Consider the following 22,378-nt stretch of genomic DNA (forward strand, 5'->3'; position numbering starts at 1 on the left):
CCCACTACTTGCTCAGGTCCAAACTGTAAAAGACTGCAATGATATTTCCCTTCTGCCAAAACAGAGCGAAAAGCAGTAAAGGATGAACCAAAATCCCAACTCTAAATGAGATACTAAAGATGTTGGGGTTTTGTAGTTTTTGTTTAAGATGCCGAACAGCGGCAGCAGTTCTAGCCACATCAACCTTTAGACGGCTGACTGTTATGTCAGTAATGGTTTACAGGTTTATTCTACTGCCCAACTTGGAGAAAACAACAAACCCTTATTACAGGCTTTAAATCATATTTTGCTTCAGGAATAAAGATTGTTCTTTCGAATTAAAAATAACAAACATTTGCATTCGATAGCTTTCGGTTTTCAAGCGGAAATGCAAAATCTACAGTAGCAGATTTTGGCCATGCTGTAAACGCATTACACCCTGAATATGATTGAATGGATATAGTGTAGGAAATATAAAAAGCGGATGGATGGATGGATGGATGGATGTTAGCCAAAATTATCATCATGTACAACGTTATGGTGTAATCTTGATATAGAAATTACAAAAATTGTCCTAAAATGTCTAAAACAAAGGCAGACTGCCAAGAAATTGCGTGTTCTGCAATTTTTTGCATCAAACAGTAAGAAATCTGGAAAAGTCTAAATTAAGATTAAATTCGGATTTGAAATTGATCATAAGCTCCAATTAACGAAATAACTCTTAAAACCTTATATTGTTCCAAAATGGGAAACTGCATCTTTGCAATGAACACTACAGTGAAAGTGTTCTTTGTAATATTCACTTTTCAACTTCGTCTTTCCTGTGATATTGTTCAACAGATTGATAGCAGAACATGAAAGCTACAATTCACAATTTCATTTAGCAACGCTTTGTCCAAAGCGGACATACAACACAAGCAAGAATTCAGACATAAAGCTGCTCCTCATGAAAGACCAAGGACTTATAACAATAAAGACGGTAGCTGTAGTAATCAAACCTGTTCATACACAATGATATTTACACATAATACTGACCAGAAATCCAAAATTATACAATAGTTTTTCTGCATATTCCTCCATCCATGTCCTCATTTGCCGAAAGTCTCAAAAGAATTTCATTAGCCTTCTCTTTTCCTTTCTTCCCTTCTGCCTTTCTCCATCCTCACCTGTCTGCAGATGTCCTTCGCCTCCTCAGAGAACTTATCGGAGTACTCCTCTTGGTCTTCACGCACTCGCCTGTCCACCTCCTCGCGCTTGACACGCTCCTTACGCTTGCGGAAGGGCGACTGGCCCTGGATCATCTCAAAGATCAGGCAGCCCAGCCCCCACCAGTCTGGGCTGAAGGTGTAGCTCTCATTCTGGATCACCTCAGGAGCTAAAGAAAGGGGGAAAGCAGTGAGAGGTGAGGAAAACCAACAGAGGGCGTCTTAAATCAGGAATTTAGGAGAGGATTAAGTGATTTGGCTAAAAAATAAAGGGCAGAAGAGGACATCCGAGGGCAGAAAGGTCAAATTCTTACCCATGTATCCACAGTGCCCACTCTCCCTCGTATCGTCTCCCCTTCTGGGATTTGAACAGCAAGGCCCAGGTCGGAAATTCGAATGTGTCCTAAAAAAAAGATGGATAATGCTTTGAAGTAACTTGCAGGGAAATACATTCCATTGAAGATATCCAGAGTTATGAGAAACCAAAAGTGCAAAAGTCAAGACAAAGGCCATGACAGTAGTCACATTACACTAAAACATAACAGAAGTAGGAAAGAAGGAGAAAAGTAAGAGCTGAAGAGATGTGAGGAGCATATTCCTCTATTTCAAGATAAAACCATATTGAGAGAACGATATGAGTATGACTCAGAAGGAGAGCATGTGATGTGAAGAACTTGAAGAGATGCCTTTTTCAGCTGGAGAAAAGATGGTGCTTGAACGTTACAAAATGGGACTGTTGTTTGTTTTAGACATTGTGAAAAAAGTTACATGAAAAAACAACTACTACTCTCTACTCTGACCCCACTCTGGCCTGAATTTAACAGATTTTTTTTTTTTTAACATACCACGATCATCCAGGAGGATGTTTTCAGGTTTCAAATCCCTGCAAAAAAAAAAAAAAAGGTTACAAAATGTTAGTGAACACTTCTTATATTGTGCTTGTTTGAAAATTGAGCTCAGTTGAGAACAAGGATGCAACATTAAAATCCTGCTTAAATATTTGCATAGTCGATCAACCTGTGCTTCTGTTGTCTTTTATTGCCTGTGTGTTGTCTGATCTGGAGCCTCAACAGTCTTCCATGTGATTTAATAGACGGCATATCTGTACATACATTTTTTATTGTTTTGTATCAAGCTACATTCCGCATGGCTGTCCTAGAAGCTGAAGACATAAAGTATCTTTATTAAACCTGTCTTAAATCTCATGTAGGCCTTACCATTATAATTAAAATGCCCTCTTTTGAGCCACATCGTCCATGTTATTATTATAATAGCCACAAAATCTGAGAGATATAATGCTCAACTGCTACCAGCTGTAAAGTTTCCTGTTACGTATGCACAGGTCAAGTTTCTAACTGCATGGGCCACGTGCATGTGGGTACCTGTGTCTCCTCTAAGAACATCATGTTTATATTAGCATTACTCTGAGCCTCCATTGAGTTTGACAGGTACATTACACCTCAGTGAAACCGGTTCATCATTAATCCAGTCACACATCATCATGCAGGATTTGGTTTCTGCGCTTATCCCACTGTTACACTCTTGTGAAGTAAATCTCTTTGTAACATCAGAGCTGAGACAAATAGTTGGACATAAAGTTAGTTTATGGATTGTTTCAGACATCATGATTGTTGAAGTTTTTCAGGGATTTTGTCTCAAAGGAGTATTCCACTATTTGCTATTGCACTATTTCAGTAAAGTCAAAAGCAAAGATGATCATATTTTTGAAAGCTCTTTTGAACTGCAAAAGCCATAGTACAACAGTTTTTACTGGTGGAGCATTCATGGCATGAATATGGCATGTAAAACTGGAGTTCATGTGTAAAACATGTGGAGTGCTCCTTTAAACGTAACCACATTTAGCCAGTTGCAGATATAGACTGTATGGAAGGAGTCTCCAGGTCTGAAAAGTGAAACCAACGCCAAAGTGACTTAAACTTGCATTCTTTCTAATTTTTTAAGAAACATTTTGTAAATGATGGTCCCATTTAGAATAAAATAGATGATAAATGATAAATGTTTAAGCATGGGCTACAACTGAGATGGATGAGTCACTACCATATAGGCATGCCAAGTGCCCTCCAGCTCTTAGTTAGATTGAGCCTTTGCTTCTCCTGTCTGATTTCAAAAGACCCAAATGGTGATGGCCAAATTCTAAATTCAGTGCTTCACAATGGAAGTCCATAAACAAATATGTGACAGCACAGTTTGCTGGGTACATCTTTTACATACAGTCTACGGCTGTGAACAAATTCTCTTATGTGCAAACTAGCTTACACTAAGGCTGCAACTAATGATTATTTTCTTAATTAAGTGATTAGCTGTTTTGTAAAAAGTCCAAGATTACGTCCTCAAATGTCTATTTTTTCACCAACAATGTTCTGTCTGCTGACACAGAGGACGGGAAAAAAATCCAAATTATGAAACTGCAATCAGAGATTTTTTTCTCCAAAAATACTAAAAGTAATTAATCATTTATCAAAATAGCTGGCAATTAATTTATTAGCTGACAAATAAACTATTAATCATTGCAGCTCTACGTAATGTTATTGTAGGAACAACAATAACGGAGAGCCGATCAGATTTGTTGGTATCACTTTTTCACATCTGTGTTTGATATGCACAGATGTGAAAATTTACCAAGCATAACGCAGGAAACGATGCTTGGTATTATTTATAAATGGTGTCATTCCTCAGTTTGTCCAGCAGAGTGTTTCTTTTGTTAACAATACTCAGCACTGTTTGCAGCGCATGTAGCAGAGCTGAGCAGACTGCGGTTGGAGTCAAGCAGTGTCCTCATGGTAAATAGTTGGCTAGCTTGAGAAATGCAGTGTTGGAAAGTTAAAAAATTTAAAACTGACACTTTCATTTCCCATTTTCAATTTAACTTTAACACATTATATGCATATGCGTTGATATTGTACTTGTTTTGCTCCCTAATAATCAACAGCAGCAGCATCAGTCCCAAAAATCTAGTATCTGTAAGGCTCTACTGGTAGACTCACAATATTAGTCCACAAAGACAGAAGAAAATCCAAAAGCCTCTATTGCTGATGCAGTAACAACATACATCATATGGAAGGTGTCTTGCTATTCTTTGGCAGCTTCCCTATTTACACCTGAGCTACACCTAAACTGAGCGTACCTGTAGACTATCCTCTCACGGTGCAGGTCCTCAAGGCCACAGCAGATCTCAGCAGCGTAGAAAATGGCCCTTTGCTCATCAAAGCCTGAATTGCCCATGTTGTAGATGTGGAACTTTAAGTCACCGCCATTCATTATGGTCAGAACCAGGCACAGCACATCCTTGGTCTCATAGGCATAAGCTAAACTAACCTGGAGAGTTGGTGGGGGGCAAATTTAGGGAAGTGTGAAGAGGGAGGTGAGGACAAAGGCAAGAAGAAAGGAGTTGGTGAGGAATAGGAAGAAAGGGAAGATATATGGTAAGAGACAGAGTGGCTAGAGGAGCATGATTACTTAATTTGCTTTGCTAAATGTCCCAAATAATCATCCATTATCCCACATGGAACATCAGGAATGTACACAAAGATAAAGAAAGACATAACACATGTGGAAAACCATTCTCTCTCATTAATCCCACCATCTATCACCCTTTTCCCACCAGCCTCCCCTCTTCCCCTCGTCCCTGTGGGTCAGTGACACATAGTGTATAGTGTGCCGATGTGCTGTTGAGTACAAGCAGGATGTTGCTGCCATCAGGAGGAATTCCATCTGCTATGGAGCATGTAGTCAGACACAGACCACAAGAGGGGATGGGAAATAGTCTTATAGGCCAAGTGGACAGCACATATAAATGCATACAGTACCTAAACAAACACACAAATCTGCACTAGAGGTCAAGGCAAAAAGTCTTTCATGCAGGTGTTTAAAATCCTGTTTATACATTAGCACTGGACAAATCTACTCAATTTACCACCACTTAGAGTCCAAATTTTCATTAAAATTCACAAAATTTTACATTTTCCAAAAGTCTCTCAATAATGAAAGAAGCTCAAAGTATTAAGTAGTGCAATCATAGGGTTCACTAACATCTACTCCAGTGGTATTTGCTTAGATTTCATCTTTTTTTTAATATGGACACAGCTACAGCTCCTTTAGATCTCTACATTTATTTTTACTGATCGTTTTTTCTTTCCTAATACACTTGCATTCCTATATAGCCTGAATGCCATTATTTATTTTATTCTTGCGATTTTCTTATAATGGAGCATAAATTTATAAAACCACTGATAGGACAGTTTAAACTTAATGGAATATGTAATATATAACAAAACTGCAGCTTTAGGGATTTGCTAATTGCATTGTTTCAAATTGAAATTTTGATTTGAATCAATTCATAGTTAAGCTGTGATAAGGCAATCAAATTGTAATATTTTTAAAAAACAAATGCCCTTACTCTCAAAAGGTATGCAGATCATAATCAGCTTTGCTCATCTGTGGCGTCTATGGTGTCAACTATGTAATTTGGATCACAGCTAATGAAAGCAAGTGTTGAAACTGCTCAAATGGTCTTCAATCGTATATTTAAGCCAGATTCAAATCACTGTGTGTAATTATATGACACAATAATTGACCTTCATGATTGTTTTTTTTTTGTTTGTTTGTTTTTAAAGCTTCTTTGTAAAGAAAAAAATATCCTTTAGAGCCCCGGAACCCAGTGAAATGCTTAATACGGATGTTATTCATTAAAATTTCAAAGAATGAAAAAATAGTGAGATCAACCATTTACCAAAGCAAAAAGCTTGAAAAAGAATCATCAGATTTTCACCTTTTGTCAGCAAACATGACTAAATCTATACTTGGGAGTAATTTTACTTTATATGAGTCATTTTTAAAAAATTGCCAAAAATAATCAATTTACACAAACAAGATTCAGTTAAAAAAGAAACACACAAGAATTCTGTGTACCTCATTGCAATAATGAAGCAGTTGGTGACTCAGCTGTCAACAGTCCTGTGACATTAAGTCTGGGATTTATAGCTGAGCTGGGCTGAAATGCAGGCAGTGTTCACACAGAGCTTATAGACAAGTATCGAAACAAATGAAAATTTTGAGTAGTACAATATCATAACACGTAGAGTCACCACTTTCCCTCAGTACTGGTAAACCTGTGGACACAATGTATTTTTAATCAGAATTTTCTTATGCTGCAGAAATGACATATTCCTACTCGTAGCCATGGTTATGCTGTTTCCATAGAGGTGCAGGGATTTATATTGCAGTAAACAATGAGCCTACAGGGAGAAAAAATGTGAGCAAGCAAATGAAAGTGGGGGTTTAGAGGGTAAAACTATAAATCGGACTTATTTTGCATTTAACCTCATCATTTTGGCACCAGTATCACCAAAACTCAAATGCTAGTGAGTCAAATCCACATCCAAGCACAGCAGTTCTACCTTATTCTCAGCGGCTGCAGATTTTTGAGCAGGGTCACCCAGCCCTGTGTGCCACATACGCATATACACACCCACACAGAATATGTGGATGGGCTCCTGGTGAAAACGTACAGTAAAGCTAGCACTAATAGTATGCACTGATCACAAAAAGGTAAAGAAGAATAACGAGCGAGAGAGAGAGAAATGAGGGGTTTGAGAGAGCACTTGACTCTTCTCCTTGCTACCGCTGTTTGGTCAGTGTTGCCAGGCAACAGAGTTGCTCTCGTAGGTAGAGAGGCACATGAAGAGTCATCAGTTCTGCCTGCAGCACCGACAACTAACACACACACAGAATCATGTGTCAATCCCAGGTGACAAGAGCTGCAAGTCTGAGGTTCTATAACAAGCCCACTCCAGCTTGTGCGTGCGTGCGTGTACATGCATGCCCATACACATGCTTCTGCCATGACTCACTGAAAACAAGGATGCACAACACAGCTCACACTGCATCAGAAACCAATTAATCCAACAGATAGTACAACTCAAACATGTCCATTACATTCAAATGGAGGACATGGAGGCTTTGTGGCTCTGCTCACGTACAATCCAGGTGACTGTACCACAGATCGATACCACAGGTCTGTCACAGCTGAACAGTGGCACGGTGTTTCACAGTATGTGCACGTATGCAAAGTGCACACTGCACACAGACCCACAGAGCAGACATTTACATGCACCCACTCCTCGCTATGGTTCCAAGAATGTTAAACAAGCACTTGCTGTAATTGTGTTGTCTTTGGAACAATCAAATTTTTTTAAGGAAACACAACACTGAGCCAAAGCTAAGCTTTCTTTTCCTGCCTGAGTACCTGAGATGTGTTTGTGTGTACAGTGGGATGAAATGGAAAGAGAAGCACACATCACTAGTTTTCCAATTGCGTTTGACTCCTGATGTCAACACACTGTAGTTAAGCAGCATGAAAATACAACTATTTCCATTTTTAAATTAGAGAAGTGCTGAGAGGAGAATAAAGAAAATCAGAGAGCTACTTCAGGTACTGTTGTTTGTACTATTACAAAGACAAAAAGAGGAAGAATGGATCATATTGTAAAACGTGCAAATGCCAAATCCTGCACCTCATGTTAGTCTTTTTGTTTCTGTGAGATCGTGAACGGTTCCTATCATACATCATGTCACATGTGAATCATGACAGCTGCAGATTTCTCCCTCTGTGCTTCAGTGCAGCATGGAAGAAATAAAAAGCTAGGTGACTCCCTAAAAAGCCATCAAGCTTGGTAGTGTCATGCCAGCCAAAAACCACCGCTTACTCACGACTACGGCTCAATTTATAGAAATCCTCCACAGGAAAATAAGCAACGCCACCATTAAGAGCTGGAGGCACAGCAGTACAGTGGCAGGGTAATGATTTTTTTTTCTTTTTACGTTCTGGCACACATGCTCAGAGCAAGGACACTGGACTACTTTATGCCTCATGCAGTTACTCTGCTGAAATGCAATTTGTGTCTCAAATTTTTATGAAAAATGCGCATGCATGAGAGAACACACATACCGAAACACCACAGTGTTATGTTTTTACCACTTAAACATGACTAATAGCAACTGTGCTGTGAATTTACCTTGGTTAGATTACCAGGAAGAGCAGTTTCAATACCGTTTCCTACTAAAGGAACGGTATTGTGAAACAGTTTCATATCGTTTCTCAGATTGATGCTTCTAGTTCCTTAAATTTCCTGTTCTGGATAATACTGTATCATGCAGCTTTTACATGACTGCAGATGTTAAAAGCACTTAAAAAAGGGCTCTGCGCATTAAATTTGAAGCTGACAGTGTGTAGAATGTAAAATGTAAGTAGTGTAAGTAGTCAATCACTGAATTCAGGAAACAGCACAAACAGTGTGATCCAAGTGGCTGTCGAAGTATTTGTGTTATTTTTCCTGCAATCAGACATGTCTGTAAAAAACACAAATATTTAACTACCAATCCAGAGATGTTGTGCTGTTTGTTTGGTACCGGAGTGCGCTTATGGAATGCATGCATCTTTACATACATGTGCAGAATATCACCAGCCAGACATCTAGCTAGTAATAAATGATACCATTGATGTAATAAGTGTAGGCCAATGAGCACGAATAGCATAGATGTTTTCCTAGTTTTCATCTTTGCTAGTTAACTCTGGCTTTGCTGACAAAATATTTTATTTCACTGTGTTGTTCAAAGCTACCAGCAGCTACTAGTAACTATTATCTCATGCTACTCAGTGAGTGAGCTGATGATGTGAATCAGTCAATGCACCTTAACACTCTGAACATCGAGCAGTCTCTGTTTTTTTTTTCCCCCTCAGGACACATGTTTATAGCCTAGCCATGCTAGACCCATGTTCTGAAGGCACAAGGGTCTAGGCACGCTCGACAGGGAGGGAGGCGGGCTAAAAGGTTGTCTATCAAATCACTCTGCAGCAATTGGGTAGGTATACAACCAATCAGTGCAACGAATAGGCTCCTAGAGCGCCGGAAATCAGAGGATGCGGTAGTTCGGTGAAGCCTTATTTATACAGTCAATGGGTGAAGCTCAAGTATATTACAGACATGTTAACAGAAAGATTATTCAGAGTTGGTGCTAATGGAGCTCAACGACTGTTGTCGTTTTTGTTGTCGACACTGGCAGAGAATTAAATTCGTTGCCGTGGGTTGTCTAGCGCGGCTAGGCTAGTTGTTTCCGGTTGTTTCTGTCAGAATCGTCGCGCCTCTGTCGTCACTTACTTACGCCCGCCTTCTGACTCTACACTTCATGGTGATTCGTCCGGCCAGTTTTAGGAGAATCCAACCTGGAGCCTTATGGAGGGTAACTAGACCCACCCTGGCAGAGAATTAAATTCGTTGCCGTGGGTTGTCTAGCGCGGCTAGGCTAACATTTTTACTCACTGTGGGTTCATTTTTCAGTGCAATTAAAAGTCCTGCCTCTCCATAGAAACCATGGCTGGAAATAGAAAGACTTCAAATATGTCATTTGTGCAGGATAACAAACATGTAATGTCAAAACACATAAATGTTTCTTTCAACAGTTGAATTGGTTTTCACATTTCATGACTTGATTTACCAAAAAAATGAAAAGAAAAATCCTGGATTCAACATGTACAATATTTTTTCAAGTGCCCCCGGGTGACTTTAAATACTACAAATATTTTCCATTTTTCATTTGTTTCTGTACTTGTGTCTTATCTGCTCTGTACAAACACAACCTGCAGTGTAGCTGAAAAGTCACTGAATCTGCATCCATAACTGTCGGACACAGCGGTGATTTCGATGAAATATTTCGGTTTAAATTTTAGATTTGGCCCAGTTTCCCTTTGGAACAATGCAACACAGATGAATACTTCATGGACCATGACAAAGTTGAAAATCTGACTATTCTTTCTATTTCTGACTTTGACAAATGGTGTAAATTTGGCAATTTTGGGGTTTTAGGGTTCAGTTTTGGGGATTGTATGGCATATGCTTTTGTCATGATTGGATTTTCAAGCACTTCAAACACGTATATGAATTTAAAGCACATTATGAGAACCGTGAATATTTTATTTTCTCACTTGTGGCGTCATTTTTGGTGTGCTCCAACATGACTTTGAAACACCACTTCATCATTAGAACAGAAGCTTCCTTTAAAACACTTCACTAAAAATTACGTCAACAAAGCAGATTTTAGAACACATTGACGAATGACTGAAGGCTACCAGCATGCTCCAAATAAAAATGGAAATCGGCATGTTTGCAACACACGAGGTTTACTTGATTGCAGATTTAACCAGACCAGCTGGATTTGGGGAAATATTTGCCAAATCTGACTTACTTCCCCGCAGTTTGCCGTCACCTGCCACTGGTCAATAACATCATGTGACATTTTCTCCATTTTACAGTTTTATCTCATCCTGTGTCTTTCCACTGCCACTCAGGGGCTCATTAAACAAACAGAAGTCAAGCCGCAGCGACTGCCTGTAACAGCTGACTGACAGCCTTTGCAAACATGCCTTTCAATTTCATTTGCAGGATCCCGGAGCCACAACCAACAATCCTCTCACAGACATGCATCCACACTCGCTCGCACACAGACACACAAAAACAAGGTACAATTCTGTTGAAAGGTTGAATAAGAAAAAGGTAGTACTTACTACAAAACTACTGTTAACTTTTTCTAAAATGCGTTTTTCGTTTAGTGCCATTGCTTCACCTTTTCTTTTCTTCACTCGTTTCTTTTCCAGCTTTTTACAGGCGTACATCTTACCGGTGGCACGTACTTGGCAGGCACAAACCTGGAAAACAAGCAGCGAGGAAACGTGATCAAACACACATGCACATAATAAAACATTTATAAATACACACACACGCACGCTTTAAAAACCGTAACTAATGGAAGCTAATATGTCACAGAACAGATTTCTCCACCCATCATCACTGGAGATGCAAACATCACTCCATTAGCTAACTCTTAAGGTTAAAGGAAGCAGCTTAACTCATTACCCAAAGTTAATATGTAAAATAACATCCCTTTCTAACTAGAACTGCAAGCTTTATTTCCTGATTCTGGTGACACTTACCTCGCCAAATCCACCTTTTCCAAGTACTCTATAATGTCTGAAGGTATTTTTGGTTACTGGTTGCCTGCATGGATGAAAAAAGAGAAAAGACAAAATAAAGAAGAGACATGAAATAACTGATGGTTTCTGTCATTCTCGCAGACCATGTGAGGTTGCAGACAGAGTAATGGTCTAATATATTATTAATCCACCCTGATGACTGCTGTTTCCACCCTGCTCTGTTTTCCCAGCCATTATGCAAAGCATCATCAATTATTAACCACTCACATAGAAACACTGATTGGCAGAAGCACCTTTGTGCTTTGGTGCAAATACTGCTCCCTCTACTAGTCTGAATATACTAAAATGCTTACTTCTTGCTGTTTTAAGCATTTCTTTTGCCGTTTTATTAGCCATTTTCATTGCCAGCAGTTCAAAACAGAGATTGCTGCCCTTAGCAATCACACAGAATGAAGGCCGATCAGGGAATATTTGATGTGTATAAGGTCACAGGTGTCAGTTTTATGTAAGAATGGTTTGCATGTTTGCTTTACCAAGAGTGTGTAACCTGCAGTGACTACCCACCTCTCCAACCATTTCCACTGCAGGAAGCGAGAGAAGTACATGGACTCCTGGTAGGAGGAAAATGGAGCTCCACTCAGATAATCACGAACTATTCTGGAGGCAGGGAGGGAGGGAGAAAGAGGGATGGTGATCATTTTAATCACATAATAAGGATGTAACGATGTACATGTCACGAGCATGCCAGGAAAAAATAAAACATAAAACACAAGCGGATGCAGGATTTCTTGCTGACTAACCTGTGTTTCCCCCGGTACATAAAGCCTTTTAACCTTTACAATAGCTACAAACATACATCCTTTGGACTGACCACCCCCTGAATTACATTTGTTTTTGCACATTTGTGAGTTTGCGTGTGTGTGTTTGGCGATTGCTGGCTTTGCTACTGTTCAAAGTAGTTCACAGAGGAAAGACGGAAAGAACTCGGTGCCGATTTACCACCGTGAAAAATGAAAAATGACTTTGAACAGAGACATTCCACTCAGTTTGACCAGGAAACAGGGAACTTCAGGGGAACCTTTTTTTATTTATAGAACGGAACATATAATCTCACCTTATCCAGCACGTGAACTTGGATGTGAGTCACTCCCGATCTACCCAATTATATCATATACACACAAGGACACACAAAAAGCCGAACACCCACAGAACATAAAGCTCTCCGTGGGGTCATGAAAGGTTACAGTCTCCTGACCGCACGCTGAGAGTTGTTTGGACAAGACTCTTCGACATGTCAGCCTCATATATTAGTGTCCTTTTTTATCTGCTCTCACCACAGATGTTGTTTGACTTAAACAGTGTCCTCTTTAACACTTGTGTATCAGTCATGAACTGAACTGGATCTAAAGTTGCTTCAAGGTTTTGAGATAAAAGAAAAAAATAGTAGTAGAGGTCAGCAAACATTATGTGGTTACCATGGCGTCTTAAAAATCTACTGTCCCTGCTTTCAGTGTTGGCAGATAACATATGTGAACAGAGGAAGGTCAGATGGCAGATGAGTTGGATCAGCAGTTTCTCTATCATCATTCTGAACTCAAGTACATAAGGCTTAAAGGTGCAGTAGGCAATTCAAACCAAATGCACTTTATGTCAAAATCATGACCTGCTAGCAGTCTGTTCTGTGTGTACTGAAACAAAAAATAAAAATCTAGTGTGGAGGACACAACCCTGGCTCTGTAAGTGGGAAACAAAGAATGTGACTCAAACTAATCCACACAACACTATTCCTGCACTTTTTACATATCAATGATCTTTATCCAGAATCGCAGACTATAACTTTACTGCACACATAATGTAGTTTTCATGTTGTTAAATTATACTAATTGTGTTGTCCACAAAAGATGTACTGCAGCGATGGTTAGAGTATAAAAATAAATAAATAGTCGACCCATTGGTATTAACAATCCTATCAGGTTTCTAAAGATTTCTTTCAGTACGTCTGCAGCTTGATCATCTTTCATTCACACCTTTCCGTCTATCTGATTGCAACCGTGTCATCCTTATCATCGTCTGAATCGGAAATCTGTTCACCTTTCTATAAAAGTTCAGATGACAAATGTTACTAGGTTGGACCTAGTAACATTTCTATATCAGTTTCAACACAGCTTACCTCTGAACATGCATGGAGTTGCATTAACATACAGGCACAGAAAAGATTACAAAGTAGTTCGGATGCAATTTGGGTAAGGCTTTTTCTGCACTGCAGCATCAATATAGGGCCAAACTCAACACAAAGAGCACAAAAGTCACAGCCAAAATGACAAAACAGCTTTCTTAGGGTTAGGGTTTGTCACTTTACCCCTTAATTTCCCATCTACAAACTGAAATGTTGATCCAAGTGAAATTTTACCATAATGACAGGTCAGATTAATGAGACTTCAAGTGTAAAACAGAATCTGCAGTTTAGTTTGTAGCTTCCAGTGTTTTAAAGGAGTCTTTCCTCTGAATTTAGTAAATTCCTGCAGCTTCAAACAGCAGCAGGATCCATTTGAGTGACTCTAAACCAAGAAAGTTCCACACATTTACACTCAGAAACACAAATTATCCTTGACATTGAGACAGGATCGATCAGGACTGAACAGAAAGTCCCACTGAACTTTTCTTCCCCACAGACAGGTGAGCTGTCACAGAGTTATAGTTATCAGCTCCAGTTAAATCATTTCTTCAGGTTATGGATATTTTAATTTTTAATGCCGGTATAGTCGCAGTTACAATATCATCATACATAGATAAGAACAGTCAGTGCATAGGAAACCATAAATAAACTGAGCTTTTAGTTATTTGGACACAGTTTAGATTTAAGCTGTTGTTTATGAGTGCATTATTATGTACTGTACATTGCTAGCTGTAAGACAAATGTTTTGTTTAGAGAAATGACCCATGTTTAAATGACAGAATCTGCCACTTTAACAGATTTGTATAAACAGCAATGTTACATGTTCACATCCAAAGAAGACGTAAGGAAAAGGGATTTAAAACATAAAAGCAGTTTGGGATTTGTTCAACTCTACACTTCAACATACTGCAAAATTATCAGACACAGGACCATGGAAAGTTTCTCCTAGCTAAGAGAACTGCAATCATCTCCGACGCAGAACGCCTGTGAGGTAAGCTGTGCTATTCCTGAACAAATAATAAACATCGCGCCGGTACTGCTTTGACGACTGCCGACCAGCGTAATCACCATCTCATCTACCAGCCAACAACACATGACTACAGACCAGAGTTACAGCAGACGTTCCTTCTTCTAGCACCCAAATGTTCAAAGAGATGCTCATATTTGGCCTCGAGATTTTCCTTGACCATAGTTTAAAATTACTTCATCACTAAGGAGGACAAGGAAAGCTGCCTGTGGTTACCAACAGCGCTGGAGTAGCTGTTCTTGGCACAAGGCTCGAGAGTCGAGAATTTCCACAAGGGAAGCACCCTCGGCTGTGTAAAAGAAAACTGAGTTATGTCATTATGGGACTTGGTTGTCTCTACATGAGATGAATGTCCATCTATCCTGATAAAATCTCAGTTGTTTGCAAAAGGAGTGTAGCAGCAACAGGATTTTATCAATCTGTCCTTTGTTTTTTCTGAGCCTAGAGGAGATTGTACTAAAATCATGTCCATAAAACCTCATTTAAAAATCCCCTTCAAACTGCACTTCACCCTAAACACATAGAACACCATGTTTTCATTGAAGTTTACTTGATTTAGTTTTCCTTTGCACCAAGTTATTACTCAGTTCTGTCATTAAACAATGGGCGAAATAATGAAATAACACTGAAAATAAAGTTCAGATTCTCGTCCATGTTCAATTATCAGATCAAAGGGCCTGTAAGAGGCTTCAGGAAGGCAGGAGCCTAGCGGTGCCTGGCTTGGAGCAGAGCCACAGACAGATATCAGCAGAAGCAGAAATAAACCCGGCTACAATATGGCTTTTGTTACACAAAGGGAGTGATAGACAGAAAGAAAAGGGAAAGAAAAACCAGCACAGAGACTTTTGTCAAGACAGGCGATGCACAAAACACCACGATACACAGACACGAAAAAGGGCCACGCTCTACTCTTTGCTATGACATAACCGTATGTTCCACAAGAAAATCCATGAGTGAGCTAATATATTTCTGTTGGTGGGAGTGCAGCTCTGCCAAAAGTCACGTTACCACGTGCAGCACCATGCTTTCCTACAGGCTTTCCCCTCTGAGAAAAAAAGAAAGTGAGTAAGCTCTCGGTCAGAATTACACATCGGAATAAAAGAAAAAGAAAAAAATTCAAATAACATCAAAATTGCATGACGGAATAATAAAAATAAAAAATGATAGTGGAAGGAAGGAGTGATGACCAAACTTGGACAGAAATCCCATTGAAAAACATCTGCAAGGCTGCAACACGTGCCTGCGTGGTTCTATGTTTTGCCGTTTCGCTCTTAAACGCTCTTTCCATTTTCTCTCCTCAGTTTTTCCCAAATTCTCCTTTCATTGCTCTCTGTGGATTTCCCCCCCATGCTGAGCTTTCTGCTGGCGCATCACTTCATCGCTTGCTCAGTTTTTAATCCAGTCAAGAAATGTGAATGGAGCAGATGGTGTGCTTCCCACATCGGCAAAGTGTGGAGCACAGCGCCGTGGTCTTCCTCTCCGTTGCAGCACTTCCCTGCTCTCCTCAGTGCACTTTTTGGTATGCAGAAGGGAAGGAAACTGAGCCACCAGACCATGACCTCAGATGCCAAAGAGAGGGGACAGGTGTGTGCTGTGCTCACCTTTAACCCCTTTCCCCTTTCAAACACAAAGCACATTTCCCTGCTCAGCCTCCTTCTGCAGCTGAAGTTGCCGTCTTCTTGCGTCTCACACACACCTTCTGCTGTGTGTCTGCATTGCTCTCTTTGGTTCTCAGCCTCAAGCAAATCCTCCCAGCACATGGAAAATTAAAATATGTGAACAAGCTTAAGATAAACTTGATTACAATCATCTGGTCTGGGAAACCCCTGAGAAAAATTCATCTGGCAGCAGTGCATCTGTCCCTCACAGCCACTAGAACTCGCTAACTAAAACTTCTGAACCATATGGGTTATTGATTTTAGAAATCCAACAGCTCTCTGGATGTGTTTTGCCAAAACAAGAGTGCAGGCTGAGGACACAACGGAGTGTTTTCCCAACTATGATTCCCACTTCTCCTAAGTTCCTTCTCAGAGATTCCGGTATTCCCCACGGAGGCTCAAGTGAATCAGAGCTTGGTCACAGCGTTTCCAGCCCAAATCCGTCTGCCTGTGTGGCTGGAAGCTGACACTGTGCAGAAATTCAGCTTTTTCCAAGACCAAGGAAACATGGGTCTGTTTTTATTGAAGCCGACTGATTTATCGAGTGCCCTGCTGCACATTTTGTACATTCACCTGATATACTTATGTCATATATTCTCCTTCTGTGGTTTTAAAGTAAAGTTGTACAAACCCGGAAAAGTCATTTTGGTGAAATACATTAAAATGCACTATAAGGCACAGCAACAGTAGACATGGAGAAAGAGAGTTGTGAAAAAAATAAAACCTCTTCAAAACATACACACATGATTAACTGTCAGCTGTTAAATTAAGAGCCAGCTGTCCTGACAGTTGATTCATTGGTTTGAGTGATTTTTTTAATTTTTAAAAACAGTCAAAAATTCCCAATTTTGGCTTCTTAAGTTTGAATGTTTTCTGGTTTCAGTGAACAAAACAAGAGATTAAAGGATGTCATTTTGGGCTCTCGGAAGCACAGATCGACATTTTTAACAGTTTTTGACATTTTATAGAATAAAAAAACTACTTGATTTAAAAAAAATAGATAATCTTGAGTTATAGCCCTCATGATGCATGTGTGTACATATGCACTGTTAGATTAGGGGTGACAAACATCCTGAAGATAGAACTTCAGATGCCAATCATAAAAGCTCCGTCCAACTTTCCTTTTTTGTTACATATTATCAGCACAAGGCGATGATGACTAATTCAGCACAGCTTTGGAAATGCTCTACACATGGGTTCTCTACTTCTACTCCCAGTCTAATAGTCCACTGAATCGCTCATTTTTGTGCTTCCTAATCATTGTCTATGTCAGCAGTCATCCAATGCAACCTCTGAAAACCCCCCAAAATGTTTAAATTAACTGTTGCTGATCGAAAATTAAGACTGATTCTCCAACTGCATGGCTTATTTTGAATCTTCCATTTGTCCAGAAACACATTTTAGTGAACTGCTTCCAGAATGAGAGAGAAACAAACAAGCTTCGATGCTGGTTCCATTGAAAAACCTACCAGTTTTGTCCAATCAGGTGAAGTCAGCCTTTCAATCATTTATACAGTCATACATCCAACATGCATTTGCTATTCATCCTGGGCATCCTAATCCCCTGGTTGTTCATAGGTTTTACTTCTATCCCATGTTTCTTGTGTCATGTTCAATTTGTAGCTCTATAGTGGTGTGCCTTCTTGGCTAGGTATTCCTTCAAAAAATATTTTTTTCCTTCTGGTTAAATGAAGGTTAAACACAATAAAATAAGTGTCCAGTGCTTCCAAAATGCTTTTGTGGACACATACCATAAACCTAATTTAATTAATCTGAGAATAAATACAAGAACCAGTGGCATCTGACAAGAGTTTCAGCTGATCAACACACAGACCGGTGGTAGGTATTCAGAGTAATTATCAGCGAATCAGATTAGAGGAAATATAATGCACTGATAATTTAACATAACTATGACTGCATTTGTCTATACATTTCCTCATATATCATGGATCTGACGTTCAGCAGCAGCAGAAACCGAGTGTGACAGAGTTAAATTATTGGAGTAATACAAAGTTACGCTGAGGCATGTGCATGTGTGTGCATATGTGCAATGAGAAGTACATTTGGGGGTAATAATCACGGGTCTGTTTGCTTCTCCTGGCTCTCGGTACAGGAAGCAGAAACACCTGCAAGAGCGTGTGACCGTGTGTGTGTGTGTGTGTGTGTGTGTGTGTGTGTGTGTGTGTGTGTGTGTGTGTGTGTGTGTGTGTGTGCATGCGTGTTTGTAAACCTGTGTTTGTGTGTGTGTGGGGAACACTGAGGTGGCTGTTGTTTTCATGCCAAGCATCCGGATGCTCTCTCTGCCCACTGCTCTTTTTTCACTCGGCTGCACTGTGCACGCATGTGTGTGTTTATGTGTGTTTATGTGTGTGTACTACTGCAGTCCAGGTGCCAGCTGCCTCATCACGACCAGTGACAGGGCGTACCGGTCCACAAACACACATTTACTCTCTGAGGGAACAGGACTGTATTGCTGCCACTGCACTCGATCATAAATGAAAAACAACTCCATCTATACGCCCCTTATTAATGTTTCACTGACCGTCTGAGTGCAGAAAAGCCGCAACTCGTTCCAGCAGGTCAATTCAGAGACTTACTTGGTGCAGTCATTGAAGAGCTCCTTACACGGACTCTGCTCTAACCTCTCCCGGCACCCAGCGACGACATCCTGTGGAATGTCAGGCAGATGGGCGGCCGACTTGAGAGTTAAAGAGACACAGAAACAGAGTGTGAGGCAGACAGACGGGGAGAGAGCGAGCGGTGTAATGTGGCTGTACTCTGTCAGAGATCATTAAACAGATCAAAACCAGAGTCAGAACTCATCTATTTCTGCTTCTGAACCTCCACAGTCCTGCCTGGACCGTCACACTGCCTGTTCTGACTGGTTTTAACACAAACTTTCATTTAGGTGGTGAGAAACTTCACTCCAGTGTGAACCTAAAGAACCAAATAATGTCTTTGTTTTGGTGTGGTGGCACATTTAGACATTTACACAAGAGTGCACTAATTTACTCTACCTTGTAATAAAATAAAGACTGGCTCCTTTACTGGTAATGGTCATTCCATGTCAAATTATCACATTTTGAGGATAAATTATGCTTGACCATCTCTTATTTGATATGGACATTTCTAAAAGTATTACTGAAATTTTAGCTTGACATATGAAATTTTAAATACTACGTGTTGACAAACTTTCGCCACATTTTTTGCACATTGAATTTTGAGGCTACTTTGAATGACAATATCTCAAACTATTAAAGATAAAAGTGTGAAATTTTCACCATTTTTTTCAAATCACACCGTTGATTTAGAATCTGCAGTATTGGGCAAGTAGGAGAAATAATTTCTGATTATGGGTGAGTTGAAAAATATGAAAATAAAAAGAAAGGTGTTATAAAAGACCTATTTTTGAGCACGCATTAACTAAAAAAAAAGACAATTCAGGAACCATATGTAGCTGCATGCCACAATAACACAAAAAAAACCCAACATATGGTACACTTTGAGTACGAAATACTTTGGGATGATGGGAATATTTTTCATTTTTGAGTCCCACTTTGTCGACGTAAAACTCGGTTTGAAACGTTCATGCAGTTTTGTCTAATTTATTTGGAAATTATTCCTGCATTAGGTCATTCGGATGACCAGATGCATAGATCTGTAGGGATCGCTGGATTTTTCTAGTCTGGTCTTGCTTTGTGTTTCATTGGGAACAAACTTGGCCTTCAAGACCAACTGATCCATCTAGATTCTGAACCAACGGCACGATGAGAAAAAACTGAGAATATCAGGCTTCTATCTTTAATAGTTTGTGCGATACTGATATTTAAACGTAGTTTGGAATAAAGCGGGTTGACAGGCAATTTTTAAAGAAAAAAATGACTGATATGTACTAGATGTATCAGGCGAAAATATCACAGACATCATTTTGAATATCCATACTTGATAAAAATAAATAAATTCAAGCAAATCAGAGATAGTCAAGAAGACCCCTGATGATCTGAGATAGAAAGAGCTATAGCTGTGTGTGCCTCATCATTTCACCCACAAATATTGCTCGGTTAAAGCCTTAACCAATTATCCTCATTGCACCAATTAAGAGAAACAAAAAAAGAGGTGAAAACAGTCTCATCCTTACAGGTTGAGTTACAGGTAGTACCTATTATTGGTTTTACATCATGGATAAGTACCGTCTCATATCACATCACTAAAAAAATATGTGACTAGGAATTTATGAAAGTCGGAACAAAAGTAAGCAAAGTAATAAACCAATACAGTTAAATCACAATTTCTAATAGATTTCATAAAATTCAAACAGATAATCATTGACTGGAATGCTTAACATGCTTTTCTGCATATGATCTCAAACCAGGATCAATATAATATATGACCATGTCAGCCAGCTCTGTAATGAAGGAAGCATGTTTGTGCTTCTTACCCCATTATTAAAGTATGTGTCTAAAACATTCAGTCCGCAGTCCCTCCTCTTCTCATCAGGAGCTAGCTGGTACATGGCCTGCGAGAGAAGAACACAAGAGTGAGCGACCACACCAGGCCATGCTCGTTCAGCCATCTTTAAAAGCTCTCCAAATACGGTCAGAGGGAGACGGGTACCAGCATTCAGAGAGGAAGGCTGAGACAAACAGGAAGACAGAAGGGTAGTGGGTTAATAAGAAACCAAAAAGAGAACTAAATGAAAACAGAAATAAGCACTGATAAAAAAAAATACTGGCATGTTAGCAGTGTCAAATTATCTCTTCTTACTGAGGACGGTAAATTGGTAACCACGGGTCTTTCTTCATGCTTCACGTGTCACCTCCCGGGATGACGTCTTGTCCCATCGCACTATCACACATTGTGTTTTTTGGTCAAATATGGCTGTGTGCATAGTGATGCTCTGGGGTTTGGCTGCTTCGAGTCATGTGTTTTGTTTGAAAACAAGCTCTGTGGAGAGAAATGGGCCTGAGCCGTGCTACTCTGCATCACGGCTTTAACACGAAGTCCTCAGAGGGAAGAGGGGGATCAGCACTGCATGTTCAGCACCAAAAAGCTGCTCGTTATATTTTGTGCATTTTTGTAAGTCGGTGTGTGTGTGAGATTCCTGGTACATGTATGTGCATGTTTGCCTACCTTGACAAAGACTAATGTAGGATCTCATTAAATAAGCATGATTCTCCCCTGTTTTCCTTTCGCGCATACCACCAGGGGCCGAGACACAAGCTTGGGCCTGTGTTCGGCTGCTCACCCAGGGGACCTGCCTCTGACGTGGGCTTGACCTCATGGAGCAGCGCATGGAGGAAGAGGAGGGGTCCGCTCCCTGACAGCCTGTCTAAGTCGCTAATCACCCCCTACGCCCTCCTCGCACTGCTGCCAAGAGCAGGCAGAGGACTTTGTGCTGACTTTCCTCTCCTATTCCTTGTCCTGCAGGGCTCGGTACAGGCTGATCTCATCGGAGAGATTGCAGGCAGATGGAGAAACAAAAACAGGGAAGTGAAAAAGGGTCTGAGAGATAGAGGGAGAGCTGTAAGAACATATAGGATTATGCGGTGCAATAGGTTCACGGTCAAAGTCTTACCACGGCATCCATAAACTCAATGCAGCGCTTCAGCTCTGGCCTTGTGTCACAGTACTGACGGAATAATAGCCGACCAATGGGCTGCTTCTCACATAGGCTGGTGTAGTCTCTCTCTGAGAAGATGACAGGGGAGACAGAAAAAGAAATGTTATTACACACCAGTGAGCCTCAAACTGGGGGATGAGACCATAGCTGTGGATCTGAGGGGTCACAGATGGGAACAATCATAAATACAATTCTGGAACAAAAAATTATGCTCATTCTTTAGACTTTCATTTAATTTTTTGTGAATTACTGTATAATTTCACCCAATAAGCTAAGAAACTATTCAAATAAATGGGACTGCCACTAACCCAATTTATCTACCGACAATTTTACTGATTAGTCTACTTTCCCTCTAACAGGCAAAATGATTATCTCCTTTTATTTTGACCAACTGTAAATCGTTCTATAATGCAGCACAGTACAAAATGTAAGCAAAGGTTTCCATAATAAACTGCAAAATGGTACAGTTAATATGGAAACTCCGTGTATAAGTCAGTAGTACAAAAACTTTCAGTCTGTACATTAAACAAAGTGTAACATTGACAAAGTGCATGTTACACAGGCACAGAGTAATTAAAGCAATTTCTTTTCTTCTTATTGAATAATTGTTTTTCGACTTTAATATTAGCTTGCAATTCTATTAAATTATTGCCCAATGCATGGCACTGTCTTTGTCTTTAACTCATGTGACTGGAGAGGCCATCAGA

At 39.9% G+C, this 22,378-nt stretch overlaps 1 protein-coding gene across 1 annotated transcript in view; it reads right to left on the reverse strand.

The window, feature by feature from the left end:
- LOC110966291 (G protein-coupled receptor kinase 4-like) overlaps positions 1 to 22,378 on the reverse strand; it is a 54,163-nt gene that overhangs the window by 5,338 nt on the left and 26,447 nt on the right. The window contains 11 exon segments of the mRNA XM_051945075.1: positions 1,146 to 1,354; positions 1,499 to 1,510; positions 1,513 to 1,587; positions 2,030 to 2,067; positions 4,330 to 4,520; positions 10,765 to 10,905; positions 11,191 to 11,254; positions 11,755 to 11,847; positions 18,649 to 18,749; positions 20,490 to 20,567; positions 21,627 to 21,739. Of these exon segments, the coding sequence (XP_051801035.1) occupies positions 1,146 to 1,354; positions 1,499 to 1,510; positions 1,513 to 1,587; positions 2,030 to 2,067; positions 4,330 to 4,520; positions 10,765 to 10,905; positions 11,191 to 11,254; positions 11,755 to 11,847; positions 18,649 to 18,749; positions 20,490 to 20,567; positions 21,627 to 21,739 (1,115 nt within the window).

This window comes from Acanthochromis polyacanthus, chromosome 3 (genome assembly GCF_021347895.1).
Source record: "Acanthochromis polyacanthus isolate Apoly-LR-REF ecotype Palm Island chromosome 3, KAUST_Apoly_ChrSc, whole genome shotgun sequence".
Taxonomy (NCBI): domain Eukaryota; kingdom Metazoa; phylum Chordata; class Actinopteri; family Pomacentridae; genus Acanthochromis; species Acanthochromis polyacanthus.